This window comes from Saccopteryx leptura, chromosome 6 (assembly GCF_036850995.1).
Source record: "Saccopteryx leptura isolate mSacLep1 chromosome 6, mSacLep1_pri_phased_curated, whole genome shotgun sequence".
NCBI lineage: Eukaryota > Metazoa > Chordata > Mammalia > Chiroptera > Emballonuridae > Saccopteryx > Saccopteryx leptura.
This window is the reverse complement of record NC_089508.1, coordinates 51,894,781-51,917,988: the sequence shown is the minus strand read 5'-3', so window position 1 is coordinate 51,917,988 and position 23,208 is coordinate 51,894,781. Positions and strand designations below refer to the sequence as shown.

Genomic DNA, 23,208 nt, shown 5'->3' with positions numbered 1-23,208 from the left:
ATTCAGTTGAAATGGATGCCAGAGGTTTAGTTTGATACTGATAACATATTGTGTTATCAGTATGCTACTTGGGCCACTTCAAACAATTAACATTAGATGAGCATTTGCAGTAATTTCATATTTTATGCAAATTGACTCTGAAAGCCTATAGTTAGTTTGTTCTCTATAAATAAAAACTAAGTTCTTCTGAAATGGTTACCGTAAATCTTATGGTGACATTATAGTCAAGGTCGGGAAATAGCATCATGGCCATTTACAGTTAGAGAAAAGAGTGAGTCTCACAGCCCGACCTCACTTGAGCTGAATTTAACTCTGGGCCTTGGCAAAGTTGGGTGACCCCTCAGACACTTCGCTTTCCCATCAGTATATGAAGATAATGATACTTGCAAGTTTGTTGGAAAGAGTGGTGGTAGAGTCAGGGTACCATCAGCTAGTGTTGGGTAACAAACCACTCCAAAAGCTCAACAGCTAAAAAGCGATTCTTGTTTATGCTGACTCATGCTTCTGTGGCTCAGCTGGGCTTGGCACCTTTCTGCAGGATTGGCTCAGTCAATCCTGTGTTGGTTCCTGGGCCCAGGCTGAGGGGCCGCAGCTGCCCAGGGAAGGCTCTTCCCGTGCAGAAGGCAGAGGTGCAGGAGGGCAAGAAGAAACCACAGTGGTACTTTACCCCTTCTGCTGATGTTCCATTGCCCAAAGCCATAGCCCCTAGCCCAAAGTCAAGAGACAAGGACAGGTACTCCACCCATGGCAGGAGGAGCAGCAGAGCCATCCAGCAAAGGGCATGGATACAGAGAGGGTGACTGATTCCACCTACTGCAGCCATCAAGTGACCAGCACAGTGTTCGGCACATCGTGGTACTAACTTCTGCCACTGTTGCTGCTGTTATCACTATTCAGTATAGGCAAGTCAAAGTGAAAGCTTGTCCCTGAAAAAAGCTAGAAAGTTTTGTATTGGATGTTTGTTAAATAAAATCAGTTTTGGTGGAAATATCATAGTGTTAAAAAATTCACTTTTTGTTCACTTCTCTGACTGCGGTAGGCAGCACAGTGCCTGGGAAGAGGGTAGGTGTTCGGGAACTAGCTGAAGATTGCTAAGAGGTCCATTCCCTGACAGGGATGCGGCATGGGTTAACAGAAAAAGCACTGCTTGGCCCACTCTCGCCCTCCATTTCTCCACACTGGTCTAGGTTTGAATTCTGGTCCTGCCCTTTACGACTTATCTGACCTTGGGCACACCCCTTAAATTCTCGGCAGCACGTGAGGAAGGCAGGATATACTGGCTTTTGCCGTATTTTGCATTCTCACACAATAGCTACGTGCTTGGCGCATGGTTCATGCTGAACAGATCTTTGTGCGTTTCTGGAGCTTATGTTCTCTGCTTCCAATCTTCCCCCCAGCCCCCGTGTCCAAATGCACTGGTATTCACGCCGGCCTCCAGATGGCTGTGGGTAGCTGGTTAACGGTAACAGAGGACACGAGTGGCATGTGGCCGGAGGTGGGCCCAGCCCCACCCTCTCCCCCCCAGGAGCGCTCTGGCAGGCTTCCCCTTACTGTTGGCTTTGGACTCTGGCGTGTCCACATCCTTGGCTGTGGCTCCCACCACCATTTTTGGGACACTTTATGGGTCCCACTTGGAGCCAATGAGAGGAAACCTAGTTTCCTGCCACAGGAAATGGTTCAGTTAGTGAAGAATATATTTAAGGATTATAACCTCTGTCAGTGGAGCTGGAAGGAGTTACTGGAGAAAGACTTTTGGGGGGGTCTCCCATCAGGAAGCTACTGGGTGTGGGAGAGCTCTCAGTCACAAACAGGGAGGAGGCTGAAGGAAGGCCCTAGGACTGCTCTTAGCCCCAGCAGCTGGTCTGGGCTTCAAGAAGGGCTGGGTCAGAAGATTGGGTCATAAATAGATCCTTTTTCTGCAACCAAGTGTGTTATGGTAACATCAGCTCAGAATTAAGACCTATTTATTGGATTTACTGAAAATAGGCCTGGTACCCTATGAGGCGTGGGAGGGTGTGTGACGGACGCATCAGCTAAATTAAATCCAGCAGCTGAAGCTCCCAGTTGGCTACTATTATTTTGGTAAACATTGGTGTGTGTTTGGAGTGGAACAGAGGGGGGAGGAAGGATGGCCAGGGTTGGCGCTGGACAACCCAGACTGAACCAGGAGGACTCGTTGCTGATGCATTAGAAGTGAATGAGATGCCATCCCTGTCATGAGTTAGGGAATTGTATGACCCAGAAGCAGGGGCACGGACCAGATGACTTCTGCAAAGTACTGCCAAGCCAGACCAGTGGTCATGTGCTCATGAGCTGAAGAGTATGCCTGTCTCCCTGCCATCAGGGTCCAGCCTGGCAACCGGGAGAGCTGGCCTCTCCCTGAAGCCCTGGTGCAGACTGCTATGCGATACTAGAACCAAGCCTTGCTTCTCGGGCATATGGGGTGCAGGGTGAGGCAGTACCGTTTCAAGGTGCACCTTGTTACCCACATAGCATCACACCGGGCTGACCTGAGATAAGGAGCACAGAAAGCCGTGTGGAAATTCAGAGCACCAGGTCAGCTGAGGCCTCACTGTGGACCTCCTGGCTGTGCACCCAGATGCCCAAAGCAGGGGAGCGGACTAGTATTTTTGAGCACCTGCTGTTTTCCTTGTCAGGCATTGTCATAGTAATGAAGGTTGTAATAATTAAACAGTAATGATAATAGGTTGCTTCCATTTATTGTGTTTTTACTCTATGTCAGTGGCTTTCTGTACAGAATAGCATTTAGTCCTCCCAGTGATCCAATCAAGGGACTGATATTTCAATGAAAAAAATGAAGACCCAGGCATTAAGCAATTTGATCAAGTTTATACAGATATACAGCACAGAGTCAGTATCTGAATCAGAGTTTATCTAAGTCTAAAGCCCCAAAGTCCTTGTCTCTTTAAAAAAAAGTGGTATGATGGACATACAACACATAGCATTACATTTAAAGGAAACAGTTTGATAAATTTTAACATACATTTCCACCTATGAAAACACGACTACAAACAAGATAGTAAACATAGCCTTCACCCCTTGGTAGCCCCCACTCCCGTTCCTGACACTCCCGTTCCTGCACGCTCCCGTTCCTGCACACTCCTGTTCCTGCACACTCCCGATCCTGCACGCTCCCGTTCCTGCACGCTCCCATTCCTGCACACTCCCGTTCCTGCACGCTCCCGTTCCTGACACTCCCGTTCCTGCACTCTCCCGTTCCTGCACGCTCCCTTTCCTTCACGCTCCCGTTCCTGCACGCTCCCATGCCCAGGCAACCACTGACTATTTTCTGTCCCTCTAGCTTAGTTTGTATGTTTGCTTTACTTTAAATTACTCTATAATTTCACCTACACATACTCATGTCTAGCTTCTTTCAGCATAATTATTTTTAGATTCATTCATGTTGTTGCATGTATCCATAGTTAATTCTTTTATACTGTGGAATAATATTCCTTTATATGGATATATCAGGGTTGGTTTGTTCATTCACCTGTTGTTGTTCATTGGGTAATTTCCAGTTTGGGGCTATTCAGTTGAAACTGCTGTGAATATTCATGCATGGACAGATGCTTTGATCCCCCTGGGGTAAACACTGAGGAGTGAAATGTTGTGGATCATATGATAGGTTTGTTTTCACCTTTTTAAGAAACTTCTAAACTGTTAACCGAAGTAGTTGTATCATTTTACATTCCTGCCATCAACGTTTGAAGTTTTAGTTGCTCCACATCCTTGCCAATGCGTGGCACAGTCTTTCTTATTTTAGCCGTTCTAATAATTACGTGGTGGTTATTTCATTGTAGATTTAATTTTCACTTCTCTAATGATTAATGATGTTGAACATCTTTTAATGTGCTGTTTGCCATCTGTATATTTTTTTGTGTTATCTGTTCAAATTACTTTGTTCTTGTTTTATTGTTGTTTTTTTAAAATAGTTTATAGAGTTCTTTATATGTTTCAGACATAGGTCCTTCATCAGATACATACTTTGCAAATATTTTCTCCCAATTTGTGTCTTGTCTTTTTATTCTCTTAACAGTGACTTGCAAAGACCAGAAGCTTAAATATTGATAAAGTCAAATTTATCAACTTTTAAAGAAATAGAATGGGTTTCAGGTCTAAGATCTAAGCAATGTTTGCCTATCACAAGGTCACAAAGAATTTCTCTTACATTTTCTTCTTGAAGTTGTATTTTTTTTTTAGGTTGTATATTATGACCCACTGCAGCTAATTTTTGCATTAGGTGCCAGGTGTAGATCGAAGTTCATTTTTCTTGCATTTGTATATCCAACTCTTCTAGCACCATTTGTTGAAAAGATGATCCTTTCTCTTTGGACCTTTGTTGAAAATCAGTTGTCTACATATATGTGACTATTTTTGGACTCCATCATCTGTTTCATTTGTTTCTCAGGGTTCTTTGGTTTTGTTTCTTTTTTTGTCACTACCACACTGAGTTGATTACTGTAGTTCCTTTGGTTTTTAAAAATTTAATTATCCAAATAATTCATGTGTATAATAGTTTAAGAACTCAAGAAGTCCTTGACTTGATTCTCTCTTGAATTTTTAATTTATATTTTTTGTTGCCAAGAGGTTTTATTTAACAGTCTATAAATGTTTCTATTTTAAGGTCGCAGTATCTTATCTCCCTGAGAGTAGTGCTTGTTTTATTTACTTTGGAAGTTTCTTCTTTCTTGTCTTAGACTTGCCCGCCCCCCTTTCTTATTTCTTCCTTCTGTGCCTCCTGTTAGTGGCTTTGTTTAAAAGGCTGGGGATTCTGGCTGTGCATTCATATTTAAGAGCAAGGCAATGAAAAACATTAAATGCTCCAGATTGTTGGCTGGTGGGCTACCCTGCGTAGGGGCAGCTGGCAGGAATAGGACCATTTTTTTGGGGGGGGGACGCCCAAATGTCAGATTGTAGGTCTCTTGTGGGCTAAGCTATTTAATTTCTCCACAGGATGGGGTGGGGACATGGACCATCCCTCGCTGTCCTGGGTACCATGTGAGTAAGGGAGCCTCCAGGAATCCTCATTCCAGCCCTGATCTGACCTTCACCCCAGTTGTACCCTGGGGGCCCCTTCCTGAGCCCCCACTCCAGTTTATTTTCTGCAGAGAGCAAACCTGTTTCTCACCAGATTGGGGAAGCTCTGTATGTAGGGGGCTTGGAAAGGGAGACTGGGGCCTGACTGCCTCTTCTCTAGACTTTCAACCCATCCCCCTGTTTCCAGCCTCATCTTGAGAAGCGTGTGGCGCCTTTGGTTCCTGAATCTTTCCCAGATTCTGAGGCACAAGTGGACCCGCTTTTGTTGGCTTCCTCTGATAGGCGTTGGGTTTCAGCTCACTCCGCTGTGCTAAGTCTGTTCCCATTCAACCGTCTGCTTTCTACTTCTGTCTGCTCTGTTTTCCCACTCATTGTTTTGGGAAGGACAGAGATAAATTCATCCATTCAATTTGTTTTATTTGATTGAAAGATATTTTTTACCTCCTTCCCCTTTCCTTCCCATTCCTTCCCCTTTTCTTCCCCCTCCTTCCTTCTCCTCCTTCCTTCCTCCTTCCTTCCTTCCTCCTCCTCCTTCCTTCCTCCTTCCCCCATTCATCCCTCCTCCCCCTTCCTTTCCCATCCCTCCTTCCTTTCTTCCTCCCCTCCACCACCTTCTTCTACTCTCCCCTTGAGCCTCTCTCCTTTCTCTCCCCTTCCCCCCTTCTCCCCTTCCTTCCTCTTTGCCTGGAGCTTTCTGTGCCCTAATTGTTCCAGGAGACAGCCAAGCTCTTCAGGCTGCGAGAAAATAGCCCACATAATATATTCAATAGAAAGAATTGGATGAGGAATCAGGAAATTGAGTGCTCTACTTACAGATCTGATAAACCTTCTGTCCTCTTCCACCCCCTTCTAATCTCTCCTTCCCATCTCTCAACTATCAAAACCAAGGACAATCACATCGCAAGCTCATCTCTCTCCCAGACCTTGGCTTCAGTCACCTGCATCACGTCAGAGCTTCGTGTCCCGCTGGCTGCCCCATTTCTGCTGGTCCATGCCTTTTTTCCTGTAGGTCCCTGAGCAGGTGTGAGGCTGTGGTCCACTGTGGATCTCTGCTGAGTGAGGTGACTGGGTCAGGTGTCCTGGTGCTGGGGGTTCAGGACATGAGGGCTGTATGTGAGCATCCCTCCTCATCAGGAGTCCCCAGAGTGCCCTGCATACACACAGCCTCCTGTCTCCTCCACTGTCCCTTCCTAAAGGCTCAGGCCCAGGTGTAGGGCTATTAGGAACTTGGCCTTCTGCTCAGTCTCTTAGGCTCTGTGTCTTGTGGAAGCTGAGAGCCTTGTCCTGTGTTGTTTGTCACCACTTCTCCTCCTGCTGTATATTACTATTACTTTTAAAGTAGGAACACACCCTCTTCCATCAACCAGGCGGGGGTGGGGGCTCAGTCCACAGCCCCTTCCCTCCCTTGCTGCTGACCTGAGCCTCTCTCCAGGACCTCTTCCTGCAGAGGTAGCTCTAGATGTCCAGCTGGCCCTTCGTTGGGGCTTTTTATCAAACACAGAGGAGCAAATGTGACCACTTCTCTAATCTACCAGCACTCAGTGGCTTTGCAGGAGAATGGAAACAGCTGAGGAATGTTCGTCCCCCTCACCGTGTTCTGCTCTCCCATCCTGTCCCCCTCAGCCCACACTCACCCACTATCTCGGGCTGAGCTTGGGGAGTGGCTGTCGTGGAAGAACACTCACCGGTTGGTGTTTCACAGAGTGCTTTCAAGTGGATACTGAGCTGCTGTAGGTCTTGCGGGTGTGGGTACGGGTGGGAGCATGTTTCCATTTTACAGGTGAAGTAACCGAGGGTCCTAGAGACCTTCCGACTTGCCCAGTGTCTCACAGCTAGGAGTGTAGGACTCCCATCTTGACCCCAGGTCTCACAACTCCTTATCTGGAAGCCTTCCTTCTGTACCTCAGGAGTGTGATGCTGTCCTCTTCCTTCTGCCCGGGAATTCCTGTTTTTTTGGCTATAGGGGTTCCTTGATCAGTGGCCCCAGGAGAAGGAGGTAATTTTATCCTTGGAGATGCCGTTAGTCGGCACCTCTGGGTCAGTCCCTGTGACCCAGCCCAGCTCTGACCTTTCTGTCCATTCCCTTCCCCAGGCCAGTGGCCTAGAGAGTTTGATTGGAATCCTCTGGTTGTTTCAGTTCGGTTGGTGCGTGGTTGCATCTGAGGGGCCGCTCCCTCACAGAGTGCTCCTGACTCCTGTTTATTCAGGCAAATGTGTGCCCTCAGCCCCATGGGGGCAGAGAGACAGAGACCTTGCAGAGGCTTCTTGGCCAGCCCCGCCCCGCTGTTAGAAAAGGCATACCCACTGCTATCCTTAGTGCCATACCTAGGAGTTCATAAAATATCTGTTAATGTTGTGTGTGTGCCTAGAACCTCCTTGCCTGCCTGGCACGGGACATCCTTTGAAGCCTCACGTCCCTTCGGAGGCCCCCCACGCGCCCACCTTACTCATGGCTGACAGTGCTTCTGCCACTCCCGAGCTCCCAGGGTCACGTCCTGTCTGGGTTCCAGTTTTCTTGTCATGTAGTCACCTGGGATTTTTTTTTTTTTTTTTTAAAAAGGACTCTTTGCATTTTTTTTTTTTATTTTTTTTTTTCTGAAGCTGGAAACAGGGAGAGACAGTCAGACAGACTCCCGCATGTGCCCGACCGGGATCCACCCGGCTCACCCACCAGGGGCAATGCTCTGCCCACCAGGGGGCGATGCTCTGCCCATCCTGGGCATTGCCATGTTGCGACCAGAGCCACTCTAGCGCCTGAGGCAGAGGCCACAGAGCCATCCCCAGCGCCTGGGCCATCTTTTGCTCCAGTGGAGCCTTGGCTGCAGGAGGGGAAGAGAGAGACAGAGAGGAAGGCGCGGCAGAGGGGTGGAGAAGCAAATGGGCGCTTCTCCTGTGTGCCCTGGCCGGGAATCGAAACCGGGTCCTCCGCACGCTAGACCGACGCTCTTCCGCTGAGCCAACCGGCCAGGGCCAAAAAAAGGACTCTTAATTTAGTAAGTTGGGGCAGGTTCTACCTTTTAAACAAGCTTCTGTGAGCAGATACTGCTGGTCCGGGGACCACATCTGGCCTGATCTGAGAGGGAGGGGTCACAGCTGCTTGGAGGCCAAGTCGCCACAGAAGACACAGTTTGCCCAGAGACGGGACGCTGCCATTTGCAGTGTGTTTGGGCTGCCCAGGCTGGGGACAGTTGCAGAATTAAGTGTGGTGTGGAGTCGCAGGCTCTGCTCCTGCTCAGCCTGTGCACAGCAGTGTGGGTGACACCTGGGTCCACGTGCAGCCAACCCTCAAGCGGAAAGGGACACTTGACAGGTCTGCAGTGTAACCTCTCACCAGTTAAAAGTCCCCTTAGTGTCCCTCATTCTCTCCCTGCCTCATCACCAATATCACCTACAAGAGAGATGCTTGGGTTCTCCTCCTTTGCGTTCTAATGTGCGAGGGAGGAACGGGGCGAGTGTTAAGTGACTAGATGACCTGTGTGCTTGGTCTCCTCAGTATCACTGTGGTCCTCACATTCATACCGAAAGAGCTCATTTCCTTGCTCAGGCCTGCCCCCCCGCCCCCTCACCCCCCACCTGGCTCTTGGATTTGTTCAGAACATGATTCAAGCACCATTTCTTTCACATGGGGGTGGGCTGGGAGTGCAGAACTCTCCCCAGGGCCTGGCGGGTTCAAGGCCCATTCTGTCAACCCCAGGGAGGCCTCGCCTCCCTTGGTGGGCCTCTGTGTTCTTCTCCTGGGACCCGGTCCAGCACTAACAGCGGCTCTCTGATCGCCAGGCCGCTGCGTCTGAGAGAAGGGAGGGGAGGGGAGGGCTTTCTGAGCCTCTGCCAGCGAGCTCGCTGGGAGCAGCAGCAGGCAGGAGTTTGGAGAAGGGAAGCCAAGCCCGCTTCACTGTCTATTTTTGCTCTTCCTGTCCCGGCAGGTCCCTGGATGGCCGACTGCAGGTGTCCCATCGTAAAGGGCTCCCCCATGTCATCTACTGCCGCCTGTGGCGATGGCCCGACCTCCACAGCCACCATGAGCTGCGGGCCATGGAGCTGTGTGAGTTTGCCTTCAACATGAAGAAGGACGAGGTCTGCGTGAATCCCTACCACTATCAGAGGGTGGAGACCCCAGGTATGCTCCCGCCGCTCTGTGGGCTCTGCAGATGCCACAGTCACTGTGCCCTCCCCCCCCCCCGCCCCTCTCCCTCCTCCTTCCTCTTCCTGAGGGAGGCTCTGCAGCATGTTTGGGGGTGCAGGGGCTGTGTTGCCAGTCTGTCCTTGACACTGATCCACCTCTGCTATCTCCCCTGGACAGTTCTACCTCCTGTGTTGGTGCCACGTCACACGGAGATCCCGGCCGAGTTCCCCCCGCTGGACGACTACAGCCATTCCATCCCCGAAAACACTAACTTCCCCGCGGGCATCGAGCCTCAGAGCAATATTCCAGGTAGGCACCTGGCAGTGCAGGCCGGCCTGGGGACATCGGTCCCTCTGTTCCACCCTTGGCCCTCCCTGCCACCCCCTCTGCACACACAGCGCTGGCCCCTGACTCAGAGCCGCATCCCTGTCAGGAGAGGACCCGTGGCCCTGGCTCCCCGCTTACTAATAATGCTTTTCTTGGCACAGAGGAGTGGCGGCGTGACCCTTCCGCCCGGCCTCAGTACAGTCATTTATTTTGGAAGCGGAAATAGCAGCACCGTGTTCCTCTCACCGCCCTTGGGGCTGGGCTGAAGTCCAGGCAGGACCCCTGCCCATCTGGGGGCTGCAGAGGCAGTGGGTGCACTAAGCCAGGGCCTGCAAGTCAGCCTACCCGGCAGTTACCACCTGGGTGGGGGTTGAGGCCCAATTCCAGTTTTTTCTGCATAGGGAGAAGTGGGCTCCACTGTCAGAGTGCAGATGTTTTTAGAAGCCCCTCATTTACATGCAAATAATGTGCGAATCAGCAGCACTCTCAGAGTCCAGGGAAACTGCTTGGCAGCCCTTGGGCTAGTCACCTCCCAGGGCCTGCCGGGACCTGCAGCTGCCGGGCAGTAACTGGGCTGCATTCCTTCTGAGCTGCCTGATTTGGATGAGCCTTCGCCCTGAGTGCGTTTACTGTGCTGAGACTGACCCCAGGCCTGTGCACGTGGGTTACAGCATTCAGGAAAGACCCACTTTATAGAGCTGGTCTTTTCAGATACTGTACCAGTTGATGCTGTGCTCTAGAGGCAGGTCACCCACCTGGTTCATTCAGCAAACCTTAGAGAGCTGAGTCAGGGTCTGGGGTTCGTTCAGAGAACTAGATCACAGCCTCTGCTGTCGCTGAACCTGGAACCCACTTGGGAGAGAGGACAGATCACAAGGCACTGGCACAGGAGTAGATGGGAGAGCCACGTGTGGTTTGAGACTGTTGTCCTTTAGAGGACAGAAATGGACAAGGCTGAAGCAAGTCAACAGTCTTCCCGGAGGGGTGATCTTAAACCTGACCTTGAAGGATGGGGCTAAGTTAACCTGGAAGAGGCTCTAGAAACAAGCATTTCAGACTTGAAAGTTGGACAGCGTGAACAAAGGTGGTAATGAGGTGGGGGGGGGGGGTGGAGGTTGAAGGTATGAGGGCAGCAGGATCCAGGAGCTATGTCCTTGCTTTGAGGCCCATAGTTCCTCCAGCACCTGCTACCGGCACAGGGCCATGACTGTGTGATGAGTCTGGAGGCCATTTAATGAACCACTTTCCTTCTGATTCCCAGAAACCCCACCCCCTGGCTACCTGAGTGAAGATGGAGAGACCAGTGACCACCAGATGAATCACAGCATGGACGCAGGTCAGAGTCTTACAGGGATGTGCTCTCAATCCTGAATGCCTGCCCTCCCTCCCTCTCTCCCTCCCTCTCTCCCTCCCTCCCTCCTTCCCTCCCTCCCTCCCTCCCTCCCTCCCTCCCTCCTTCCCTCCCTCCCTCCTTCTCTCCCTCCCTCCCTCTCTCCCTCCCTCCCTCTCTCCCTCCCTCCCTCTCTCCCTCCCTCCCTCCTTCCCTCCCTATCCAGTATTTATAGAGCAACCACTCTGTGCCAGGTACTGGGGATAGAGGAGCCCGACCTGCTCACAGCTTGTGGGGGAGATGGACAAGACAAGCAGCAGTTACTGTGCATTTCACATGTACCCTGAGGGAAGATGCCACCTGGCATCAGGGGCACAGAGCGGGCCCCCAACCCAGCCTGGAGAGGAGATGTTGGGGGCTGAGCAGTACTTTGCAGTGTAGGTTTCTCTTGAGTTGAGTCTTGGAGCTGTGTAGGTGTCGGCCAAAACATCAGGCCAGGCAAAGCGGTGCCAGGCAGTATTTTGGGGGCAAGGGCAGGAGAGCCTGCTGCATTCTGGGGACAGAGAGCACCACAGCCCACTCCTCAGAGTGGGAAGAGACAGGAGGGCATGTCACTCCAGGCTTCAAGTGGGTGGGTCGGGAGCCACTGAGGCTTTAAGCAGAGTCTGTGTCTCAGTGAGACGTTGCTGGGAGTAGGGTGGAGGGTGGGCTCCATCCTCAGAAATAGTTCCAGAGTGCCTGAGTGGAGAGGAGGTCTTTGCCAATGGCCAGTGGAAGCCCCTGAAGCGTCTGTTTTGGTGTGGTAACCCGATGAGATCTGTGTGTTTCTCCTGCGAGGGACCCAGCCCAGTTGTCTCCAACCACATCTCCAGATGTTCCCATGTCATTTATTATGGGACCAAATTGGCTCCAAACCAGTGGTTCCTTGAATTGAACCCCAGCTTCCTCCTGGAATGTGCTCTGCGTTGTATGCGGTTGGTTGGGTGAGGAGGAGGGAGCCGAGCAGATGTTCTGTGCCGATGGTGGTGGGCATGCCTTCTGCCCGCAGAGCCACTAGACACAGTGCAGCCACCTATCCTGCACCCAGCCCAAAAGAGAGTATGATGTTCCTGAAAGATGGAGGAAAGTGACTCACATGTTCATTGTAAACAGAGTTGCTTGATACCTAGCCAGGACATCATGGCATTTTGGGGTTTAGCAACCCTCCCCCCACACACACCCCCTGGATGAGTGGATGACGGTGTGAACCCAGGTGGAATGTGTTGGAGGTCTTTCTGTATTCGAGGCCAAGTGGCCATGGCAAGCTTTTGGCCATTAAATGCTGGCCTGGAAAGCAGGCCAGCTAAGCGGCATCTCTCCAGATGCTGTATTTCTTCTCACTCGCCCCTCTCTCTTTTCTCCTTGCTGCTCTTCATGTTTGTGGATTTATTACTGCTACCGAAGAAAACAGACCAGAGGGGAGGGTCTGTATGTGGGCTGAGCAGCTGCCTTTTTGCCCCCTTGTGACCCTCCTTTCTGCCCCATTTTCTTTGTCCCCTCTCCCTTCTTCTCCTCCCGTAAGTGTAGTTGGAGGGCCCTGCTGTGAACATTAGTGACCGCGGGCTTTGTGGACCCCAGCCAGCCTGTGGGTGAGTGGGTGTAGCCTCGTAGTCTCTGTTCTTCACTCAGAGTTGCCCATTTGGAAACCAGTGCAGTTGCCCGTGGACAGCTGAGAGGTGGTGGCATCCCAGTTGGAGCCTGAGGATCACCTTGTCCAGCCGTGTTCTCCATAACACACATACACACACGTCTGCTCAGATCAGTGAGAAGGTCCCATCGCCTTCCTGGCTCTTCACGAGCCACCACAGAATAGGAAACCAACACTGTGGAGTGCCGACTATGTACCAGTCATGGTGTAGGCACTTTTATACACACAATCTCACTCCATTTCTGCAAGTCACACAATAGATAGTATTGTTTCCCATTTCTGCCTGAGGGGAAAAGTCAAGGGACAAAGAGGTTAAACTACTTTAGCAGTGTCTCACAGCTAATGCAGGGTAACACATCCAGACCCCCAATTCCGAAGCTCTGCTTCCAGGGCTTTTCCACATCTTCAGTGGATCAGGTGCTGAGGGAGAGAAAGAAGCCATGGCGAGAGCAAGAACACACGCTCATTAACATCTCAAGGAGGAGTATGCGTGAACCCAGGGGACTGGTAGATTGCAGGGCAGAGCCAGCCCCGCAAGGACATTAATAAATGAAGAGCTCTCCACAGCCCTGTGGGTGCCAGGACAAAGGAGGGGCATGGCCCAGCGTGCTCAGTGGAAAGGAAGTCACTTGGTTTTTTGGAAGGTTGATGCCATGTGGGGTTTTTCCCCTTGTAGGTGAGGGGCAGAGAGAGGGTAATAGAGTAAGAAGAAGAGGGTAGGCTTAGACTTTTTGCCACCCATAGCATTATGTCTTACATAAAATGTCAGCCTGGTAGCTGAGTTGCAGAATTTCTGAGGCAGCTTGATGAGTTTCCTAAAACCTGGGGAAAGGGCTGGAATGGTATTTCCAGGTGCCAGAGCCTGGTGGTGCTTGGCAGCTTCACCCCCCCCCCCCACACACACACACATACAACACAAAGGAGGGCCAGCCTTCGCTGCCCATGTTTGAGCAGCTGGGGAGGGCACCTTCCCTGCCCCTCTCATTTTCTTTGGGGCATAGTTCACAGGGCAGGTAGTTATAGTGTAGGGTCAGTTCCCGAGCTGGGAACTTGGAACTTGGCACCTGTGCTGTGGGTCCTGGTGAAGAGCATCGAACTGTCAAGTCGTGGCAGAGACCTCAAGGTGATCTGCTCATCCGTACGCTCTACCGATGACGTAGCCGGGGCCCGTGGCGGTGGGGGTGGGGGGTACAGGAAAGGACGTGGGGTTAGGCCTCCTCCTGGGCTGTGGAGGCTCGGCTCAGGGTTTCGTTCTACTGTATTGAGCTATCCTACCTTGTCAGTAATTGGGATCTCCAGCCAAGAGTCTTATGAAACCTTACACCTGTTTCTCACCTCACAGGTTCTCCAAACCTATCCCCGAATCCGATGTCCCCAGCACACAGTAACTTGGGTAAGTGTCTGCTCACCTGTGTGACTGTGTCCCCTCTAGCTGCAGCTTTGCCAGATGGCCCATGTGGGGAGGGGGTCCGGAAGGTGAGGCTCCACCCCTAGCTCCCCGCCATGGGCCAGCTCAGCCCATCAGGTTTCTGGGGTCACCCACAGACCGGAAACCTGAGAGCAGAGGCGTCAGTAAAGGCACCCACGTGCCTGCCAGGTTTGTGTTTCCCCGGGTGGTGGTTAGACACGAGTGACTGAAAATTCCCCAAACCTTGTGCTCAGGAGCTGAGGGTCTGTGGTCAGCCAAGTGTGTGTGCGTGTGGTTGGGTGCAAAGCCATGAGCAGCAGACTCTAGCTCCTGACTTTCATAGACTTATTTTAGATTCACTGATTTAGATTTTATCAGAGCATTTCATCTTACAATGATGTAGTTTTCATTTAAACCAGTCACACATAAGGAACTTGCAAAAAAAAAAAAAAAAAAAAAAGCAAAATTGCCCACAATCTCTTCACCCAAACTCACTCTTTTTGTTTTATCACAGTCCTGATGTTTGTGGATCAAGCATATCTATTTGTGCCTTGCCATTGAGATGGTAGTGAAGATCCACTTTTTCTTTCTTTCTTTTTTTTTGCAAACACATTTTCCTATTCCAGTGCCTCGTGTATCATCTTGTATTAGGTCCTGATATTTTGGAGCATCTGGCCCATCCCTTCCACAACTTTTCCTCAGTCACTGGGCTTCTGGGTCTATTTTTCTGTGATTCGCTTTTCTACTCCCGAGCAAACCTCAGCTCCGGTGTGGGGCGTGCTGGGGGGCTCACAAAAATGAAACATCCATTCCACTTTTATTAAGGGGAATTCTTTTATGTTCTGGTCTGGTAGTCTTACAAAAATGTGAGTTTTCGCCTTTTTTTGCTGGAGCTTAATGTGTGGCTCAGGAGAGGAATCGTTATTATCCGAGCTTGGTGAAACACAGGGGAGGCTCGTCTTGTTTCCAGTCCTTGACTGATCCTGGTAGCATCAGATGAAGAAAGCCATCCTTTTGAACGTAGGGAGTTGCCTGAAAATCCTGTAATACAGGCTGACAAGTGGGCAGTGTGAAATGTGACTTTGGGAGGTCTGTTTTAACATCTTTGTAAAATAATATCACCATGAGTGTTGGACTTCGCAGAGGGAAGGTCAGATTCGATGTATGAGGACAGATTGAATTATTAAAAACAAACTCTGAAGGCTAGAAGCTATGTTAATTTTTTTCAAGTTTATTTTTTATTCATTTTAAAGAGGAGAGGGAGAGAGAGAAAGAGAGAGAAGAGGGAGGAGCAGGAACAGGAAGCATCAACTCCCATATGTGCCTTGACCAGGCAAGTCGGGTTTCAAATTGGCGACCTCAGCATTTCAGGTCAGTGCTCTAGCCACTGAACCACCACAGCTCAGCCTGTGTTAACTCTTGAGAAATCAAAGGCCGCCTGACCAGGCGGTGGCGCAGTGGATGGAGCGTCGGACTGGGATGTGGTGGAGAAATCAAAGGCCATGATTGTGAAGTTGACTTGGGGCTTTGGCTTTTGAGGTTGGCTGGCTGATTTGGACTTAATATTGCCCCACGGGGCCACGCAGCACACCCAGCTCCACAGACTGTTTGAAACCCTGCTTCCTCAGTGATTCAGACTGACGGTGGCCCTAGGTGGTAGTTTGCTGTGAATTCCCCTCTGGATTGCGTGGACCAGGATGGCAGGGTGGTTCTTGAACTTGGACCCAAGGCAGAGTGGGCTATTGATGCATTTTTTTCCCCTCCCTTTGTGCCCCATTCCTCAAGCCCCTTGGCTGAGGGTTGAGAATTCTTAGGCCTTTTCTTCCAAAGGTCAGAACTGCCCCTGAGCTGGGTTGGCCAAGGATGGGAAGATGAATGGGGGAACGAGTCAGGGGACGAGTCAGGGTGACACACAGATGCTGACAGGCCTAGCTTCCTCTCTGACAAGTCCTTGCCATCCCACCTTTACCCATTCAAAACTGTTGGCTTCATTCCACCCGTTGCAATCTCATAGACTCCTGGAAGGGGAGGAAATGGCGGTGATGACAATGGCAAATATTTCTTGAGAACTTATTATTTACTGAATGTCCTCCCATGTTTCACCCAGTCTTCATGACAACTGTATCAGGTAGTGGTGGTGTAATTTTTCATTTTACAGATTAGGAAACCAAGGCTCAGACTGCTTAACTAACTTGCCCTGGGTCATACAGCTAGTGAAGAGAGAAGCTGGCTTTGAATTCAGGCCTTCTAGACCCAGAGCATGTGCTCCCGTCTGCAACAAGGCACTGCCTTGCTGGGTCAGCTAGACCAGCTCTCCTCACCCCACCACCTTACTCAGAGGAATAAAGCTCAGAAGGGCTTTTATTAACCTCTGGTTGGGGACAAATGTCAGCTTGAGGACTGTGTCCTATGTGGCCCCTGGGTGGGAACCTTTTCCTCACTCATTCATTCCCTAGGCACTTCCTGCCAAGTGGTCGTGGGCCAGTTAGGTTGGGGGTGTTCGAAGAGGACTCACAGACCATGCCATCGGGTCCTATGGCCTTGTTGGGATGAGTAAGGCAGAATTGTACCTAAGTATATAACAAGAAGTAGGTGCAGATGAAGTACCCTGAGGGGTCAGAAGAGGTGACAGTGGTATTCCAGTAGGGACAGGCTTACCAGTATCTCCAATGTATCAGTTCATCGAGTCAACATTGGCTGAGCTCCTAGCATGTACCGGCGCTGGGGTCCAGAGCTGGGGGTGACAGGTAGAATTCATGGTCTGGTGGAGCGGCTGGAGGTGTTCATGTTCACCTGTGATTCATTGTGCCCGATGCCAAGGGAGCAAGCACAGAGGAGGGAGGAACTGTGTATGCCAAGGAGGAGGGTGCTGGCTGGGGTGGGAAGATCTCAGACCTGTGCCAACATGTGTGAGCCGGACCCTGAGGGACAGGCAAGTAGGATATCGTGAGGAGAGAAGGGGGGAAGGACATTGCAGATGGTAGGTAGGAAGGGCATGAAGGGGCAGGCTGAGGACAGCTGGTGTTGTGGTTGGCTGGCATGTCGCAAGGCACAACGGAGGGCTAAGGCTGAGCGGGCTGGTGTGGCACGGAGAGCAGGCCCCTGGATGCCACCTTAGCTAGCCCTGCCCCGTCTTGCCTGCAGAGTGAAGTCGTCGGTGAGTTTGGTGGTGGAGGTGTGGTTTCCTAATGACAGCTTCATAAAGATTAATCTGGCCACTGCATGCAATTTAAATTCTAGGGGAAATTATAGGAGGCCAGGAAAAAAAAAAAAACCACTTAGAAAACTGTTACACTGAAGGAGGCTGAGGTGACTGCTTTGGGAAAATGGCAGTGAGGCTAGGAGAGGACATCGGAGAGGGAGTCATGAACGAGAAGGACTTATTGGCCAGCTTAGGCTGGCGAGGCCTCTTATTGAGTCAGGACAGCCAGGAGATGGGATGGCTTTGGGCTGGAAGGCGACGTGAGCTGCTTTTGCTTCCTACGTCCAGGAAGCAGCTGGGCGGTTAGGAGAGAGGTCGACGCTGGAGGTACAGGTGGAAACCATTAGCCTGTGTGACTGCCTTTTCCCAAGTGGGGTCAGAGAGACAGGATTTTGTCATCAAGTGAGTTTGGGTCTGTACTGTACCCCTTGATGGGGCCTTCAAGGCACTGGAGCAGTAAAGCCTCTGGGAAGTCCGGCAGAAAGGGGCCTGTTTGATCAGCATTTCTCCAATGGATCTGACCACTGTTCAGTCACTTTTGTCCAAACTATCCCATTGACCATCCAGAGATCTCACTCTGGACATACTGACAAAGGTATGGCTGAAGTCTTGGGACTGATTGAATTCAGCGGAGAGGGTGACCCAGCTCAAGAAGGAAAGAGAGAAACAGGCCGGTGGGGGCACTTGAAGGGGGGGCAGGGTTGAAGAAGAGGCTGAGGGTTCAGGCGGAGGAGGGGCCGCAGCAGCTAGAGGGGAGAGAAGTGCTAGGGGAGGTCCTGCAGAAAGGCAAAGTGAGATTTAACAAGAGGCCTGAGGTTTGATGTCCGGAGTCCCAGGGCATCCTCTGGAGAGCAGGTGTGGAGAGGGGGCTGAAGGGCAAATAAAGGTGAGGGCAGGGAGGGAGCACGCGGCAATGGCCTCTGGGTTCCTCTTCCGGCCAGTGTGCCCCGAATGGTGGGGTGATGACAGGCACACAGCGAGTTCTTCCTGGAGAAAGATGGATTATTTCTTGTAAAGAAATCATTATACAAAAAGAAATAAAGCATAGGACATCTGGCTCCCTCTTCGTTTCCTCCCCGCTCCAGGCAAAAGGGTGGGCCCCCTGTCACAATAGAGTCACTTCGGGTGACTCTTGAGAGCCCTGGTGTGTGACTGAGCGCCAGCTCAGCCTCCTGCCGGAGGCTCTGGGAGACTCGAGGGCTTTGTTCAGGGAAGGGGTGTGAGCAGGTGCTGTCCCTGTTATTACACACTGTGCTGGGTGAGTCACCTGGAATTTCCTAAGCCCTTCAGGTGGAAGGATTGGGGCCGACGGGGGGAAGGAGGGAGGTGGATAGAAAGGAAAAAGGTAACGAGCTGGATCCTGCTGATGAGTAAGCTGTTCTCTGCTTTTAAGCAGGACCTTTCGGGATGGGCCTGACCTAGGGAAACAGGTAGCAGGGAGTCCCCGGAGCAGCAGCTGAGCTGGAGGGTAAAGGGGTGATGTTTTCTCAGAGTGCCTTGGGCAGAGGGTGCCTCTGTCTCCTGCCGGGGGAGACTGACCAGGTGGCAGGGCAGCAGGAAGACCCCTGGCCCGGACAGAGGACGAGGGTCCAGGTTACAAGATAGTGGTCTGGTGCCATGTGTCTTCTTGCAGCTGCACGAGGCCTTTTCTAAGACCTCCCCTCAGGCTCTGATCTTCCACCACGTGGGAAAGCAGGGCCGTCCCAGTGACAGGAGGTCAGCTGCCGGCTGCACCCTCACACTCCCGAGGGCCCGGTTCTGAGACTTTGCCACTGATCTTGCTCTCAGTATACTGGCCCTGGGCTGAACGTGTGTGGGGTTCTTTCTGGATCCACTTTGGTGCATTGCCCTCATCCTTAGTGAGATAGGTTGGAAGTGGCGTCCGGGACGCTGGGACACAGCTTGCCTGGGTTCGCAGGAACAAACCTTCAGGCGCACAGGTAGCTCAGACACAAGGGGCCCACCTGCACGGAGGGCTCAGGCAGGGCTTCACAGTGCGTGAGCTGGGCCTCAACGGTTGGGGATGGGCAGCCCAGGCGGAGGGGACAGCAAGAACCGAGAGACAGCAGTGGGAAGGCCTTGGAACGCGGAGCCTCCTGGGCTGAGGTAGGGCTGCCTCCATCGTGAGAGGGCGCAGAGAATACCGGACCGTTCAGGTCTGCCCTTTAGCCTCGCAGTGTTGTGCTCCGAGTCTCTGCCCGGTGCCTGCTTTTGATTTGTAGTAGAAGTTAATTTCCCCTCTAGCCCCCCTCCCCCCTTCCTTTACCGGATTTGGATTTCTTGCACATGTTTTTAATAGGCATCCCTTAATCCAAGCGTTGCCTTCTGGGTTTTATTCTGTTTTCTTTTCCTTAAACAAAACAGAAAGTCTATGCCAGTTTGGAATAGGGCTCCAAACTGAAGCCAGCCAATGTGTAAGGCTGGCGGGGGGCCAGTCATGAATTAAGTGCCCCATGCCACTCGAGAAGTCTGGCCGACACCACCCTGGTGGGGGCAGGGGGCTGAGAAGGGCCAGAGCTGGAGGTTCCTGCGTCTCTAACACCTCCGCCCCAGGAACAGAGATTAGCACGGACTCAGCAGTCTGGCAGGGAGCAGGGCTGTTCGAAAGGAAGGCCTTGGGCACGTGCCATCATCTACCATTCCAGGTGGGCCAAGTTCTTGGCCCAGAGAAGCAAAACCATTCTTCCTTGGGGAAAGCCACCCTTCCCCTGGAGAGTTGTCCTCCCTGAGTAGCCTTCAGGTGGCGTGTCTTCAGGCTCTTTTGAAGAAGCAAACTGATGTAAAATCATTTCTGCATGTGTCAGGAAACTCTCAAAACCATGGCTGGCTGGCTGGCTTGATGGACATAGGGGAGGGCTTATCACCTGACAGACTTCTTCTAAGATTTAGTGCTAAGATAAGCTTTGTTTCCTGCCGAACTAGGAAGAATTATCCGTCCACCAACCAGAGCATTGTAGCATATTATGCTCCCTGTTTTGCTTTGTCTGCTAGGAGTCTCAGAGCCAAGTTGAGGGTTTTCTCGGTAGCTATAATCTCATGGTTATCCTTCTCTTTTCCAAGATCCTTTTTGTTTCTCATGGACATAACTATAATGAAGATAAATCCTTTTGCGGGAAAGAAATAAGGGCGTATATGAAGTTCATAAATAAAGTGCTGTTCAAGACAGAACCCAGAGGTGATCTTGTGTTCTGGTCAGCAGCTCCTCTTGCAGAAGTGCATTGAGGAAGCTGAGGGGTGACGGGAGGGAGGGAAGTGGAAGGCAGGGCTGGCCGTTAATTCTTTGCAGAGAATGATGACTATGTGGCTGGGGGTGCTGCTCCAGTTCTGAATGCAGGTCAGCTCATCCCAACAGCCCTCTCTGAACTGGCAGCTCTTGGGCCGTCTTGGCCAGCCGCACTGCTCCTTCAGACTAGCGTCTTCTTAATTACGTGTCAGGCTCCTGCGGCCAGTGTTTTCCACAACAGTGATTTGGTTAAGGCTCAGATCTGCATGGGAGGGCTCTGCCCAGCCTCTCTCTGATTTGGAGACATCTTGAACCCACATTTCTCCAGAGCAAGGTCCCAGCACCATGTCACCCGATGGGTGGCCTGATGGCTGTTGGTAGGTGGGCTATGTCAGCGTTCTTGGGAACCTCGCTGTCTTTCTTCTGCCTGCACTAAATCCAAGGGGTGCTGGTAAGAATTTATAATTTGGGGAGAGGACTCTGTTCTGTTCTGCATTTTGTTGGGGAAGCCAGGGCCAGCAAAGATCAGCCATAGCTGCACCTTCAGGCTGACTTATGCCAGAAGCACAGTGACCTTGGTGGTCTGCTTTAGATGTCTTCTCATACACTGCAGAGACTGTTCAGACCGGGAAACTGAAGCCAGAGAGGGAGGTCCCATCCACAGGGTCACACTGCAAGGCCAGGGGAGCCTGACTGTGGACAGGAGTGGCCTGCAGCCCTTCCTCAGTACCGCTGGCCCTGACACGTTGCCTGACCACTTTGAATGCTTGAATTGCACTTCGATTTATTTATTTTTTAAGGTTTCCAAAGCAACATAGCTCACATTTTAGTGACCACATTGTTTAGAATATAGCCTGTCTCATTGGAATGTTGCAGCACCCAGCAAAGCCTGAGCCGGATGTGGCTGACGTGGCTCTGTTCAACCTCAGCGGCACAAGCCACAGGCCACGGTCACTCCTGCCCCGTCACTCCCCGCTCCCCACGGAGCAGCTTAGACCTCCTGCCTTCCTTCCTCTTCCCTCACTTCACCCTGGGAAGAGAGGACAGGGGCAAGGGCTCTTTGCCTCTCTTGCGATGGAGGTCAGGACAGACATGGGATGTTCTCAAGTTCAGATAACTTTATCATAATTGCTATTTTAACACCATTTCTTGAGAGTTTGATGCACGCTCTGCACTTCATATGAGTTACCTCAGTCCATCTACAAACAGCACCTGGTGGTGAAAAAGATCCCCCCCCCTCAGGTGGCTGGGGGCAGGGGGTGTGGAAGCGGAAACCCAAGTTTAACTGGTTTGCTCTCATAGTAGCAGCACCGCTAGTCTGTGCCGGAGCAGAGACTGAACTCGGGTCCACCTGGCTTTAGTGCTGTGCTCCATGGCCTGGTTAACATCCAGGGCAGTAGTTTTTAACCAGGGGCTATTTGTCCCCTAGAAGACATCTTGCAATGTCTAGAGCCATTTCTTTCTTGCCACAGCTTGGGAGGGGGGAGATGGACGGATGCTACCGGCATCTGGAGATGGAGGCCGGGGTGCTGCTGACCGTGCAGTGACGTGCAGAATCTTCCTCAGCCCAAACAAAGAAGTATCTAGCCCAAACTGGCAATAATGCCAAGGTTGAGAAAACCTAACCCAGGTGTCCTAACCCTCCCGCTGACACTTTTGAGTATGTGACGAATACAAGGTTAGATAATAAGTTATGGGTCCCACACATGGTCGCAGTCTCTGCCCTGGGCAAGGATCATGGGCATAAACCCCAGAAGGAGATTAGGGCCACTGTGCCTCGCAGGAGGCACACAGGCCCCTCTCAGAGCAGCTTCAGATTTTTCTCTCCTGGGCTTTCTGCACTTTCAAAGGTCTGGTGAGCAAAGGGTCCTGGTGGGCTCTCACCCCAGGAAGTTGTCTGACAGGCAGTAAACAGGGTTCTCAGGCCAGTGCTGAGACTTGGCCCAGCAAGCCTTTCCTGTCCCTCTCACGGACTCCCACAAAGTTGCAGCTAAGTCACCAGGCAACCCCAAATAGATATCAGAGCCAGAGCGAGTGATCCAGGCTGCAGGTCCGAGATGGAGGAGGGAGCACGAGCCAGTCACTGACTCCCTGATTCTCAGACCAGTGGGTGGGATTCAAGTAGGTAGAGAGCAATGTGTGGCGGAACTCCCAGCCAGGTGACAGCACACTATAGAGAAGCCACTGGAAGCGTCAGCTGGTCCTGGAGAGTCTGCAGGACATGGCACTGGTGCCAGTGAGGAGTGACGGGTGCCGGCCCCAGGAAAGAAGACAGACCCACTGAGGTGACAGATGATGCCGGAATGGCCAGGAGGAGGACGGGGGTCCCTGGGAAGCTGGGGAGCTCGGAATGGCTGGAGGTGACAGGATGGCTAGGGAGTCATGTAGGATCTTGTGAGAGGGAACCCCTAATTCAGGGGTTCCCAACTCTTCTGAGAGAGAGAGCCAGCCAGTTTTGCTCCAAGGAGCCTTGAATTGAGACTATAGACTGGTAACTGGGACAAGTTCAGGATTTCTTGTAGGTGAGTTTGTGTCCCTGCCACTGCAACAGATGGTGTCTGGCTACACACAGAAGATAGTTCTGTAATGAGAGACACGGACCGGGTTCACTGCAGCAGCGCACGGGGTGCCCCTGTGGTTGCCGCCCCCGAGCGCGGTGCAGAGCCCCCCCCCCCCCCCGGGGCGGCGTCATTTTATCTCTTAAACACTGCTGCTTGATAGGCTAAGTAGGAGTTTGTCCAAGACCAGCAGAGTCGAAAGCAGAAAGCGCTTTCCGGGGCAGCGGTCAGCATGGGTTACTCAGGGTACAGTGGAAGACAGGCTAGGAGGTGACCGTGTAGGTGGTGTGGC

The 23,208-nt window shown here is 51.7% G+C and overlaps 1 protein-coding gene across 2 annotated transcripts in view; it reads left to right on the top strand.

The window, feature by feature from the left end:
* Window positions 1–23,208, top strand: part of SMAD3 (SMAD family member 3) — a 128,828-nt gene that overhangs the window by 92,153 nt on the left and 13,467 nt on the right. For both annotated transcript variants that reach the window (XM_066388124.1, XM_066388125.1), the window contains exons 2-5: window positions 8,982–9,175; window positions 9,359–9,490; window positions 10,770–10,844; window positions 13,868–13,918. In XM_066388124.1, the coding sequence (XP_066244221.1) occupies window positions 8,982–9,175; window positions 9,359–9,490; window positions 10,770–10,844; window positions 13,868–13,918 (452 nt within the window). The remainder of the gene's footprint in view (window positions 1–8,981; window positions 9,176–9,358; window positions 9,491–10,769; window positions 10,845–13,867; window positions 13,919–23,208) is intronic.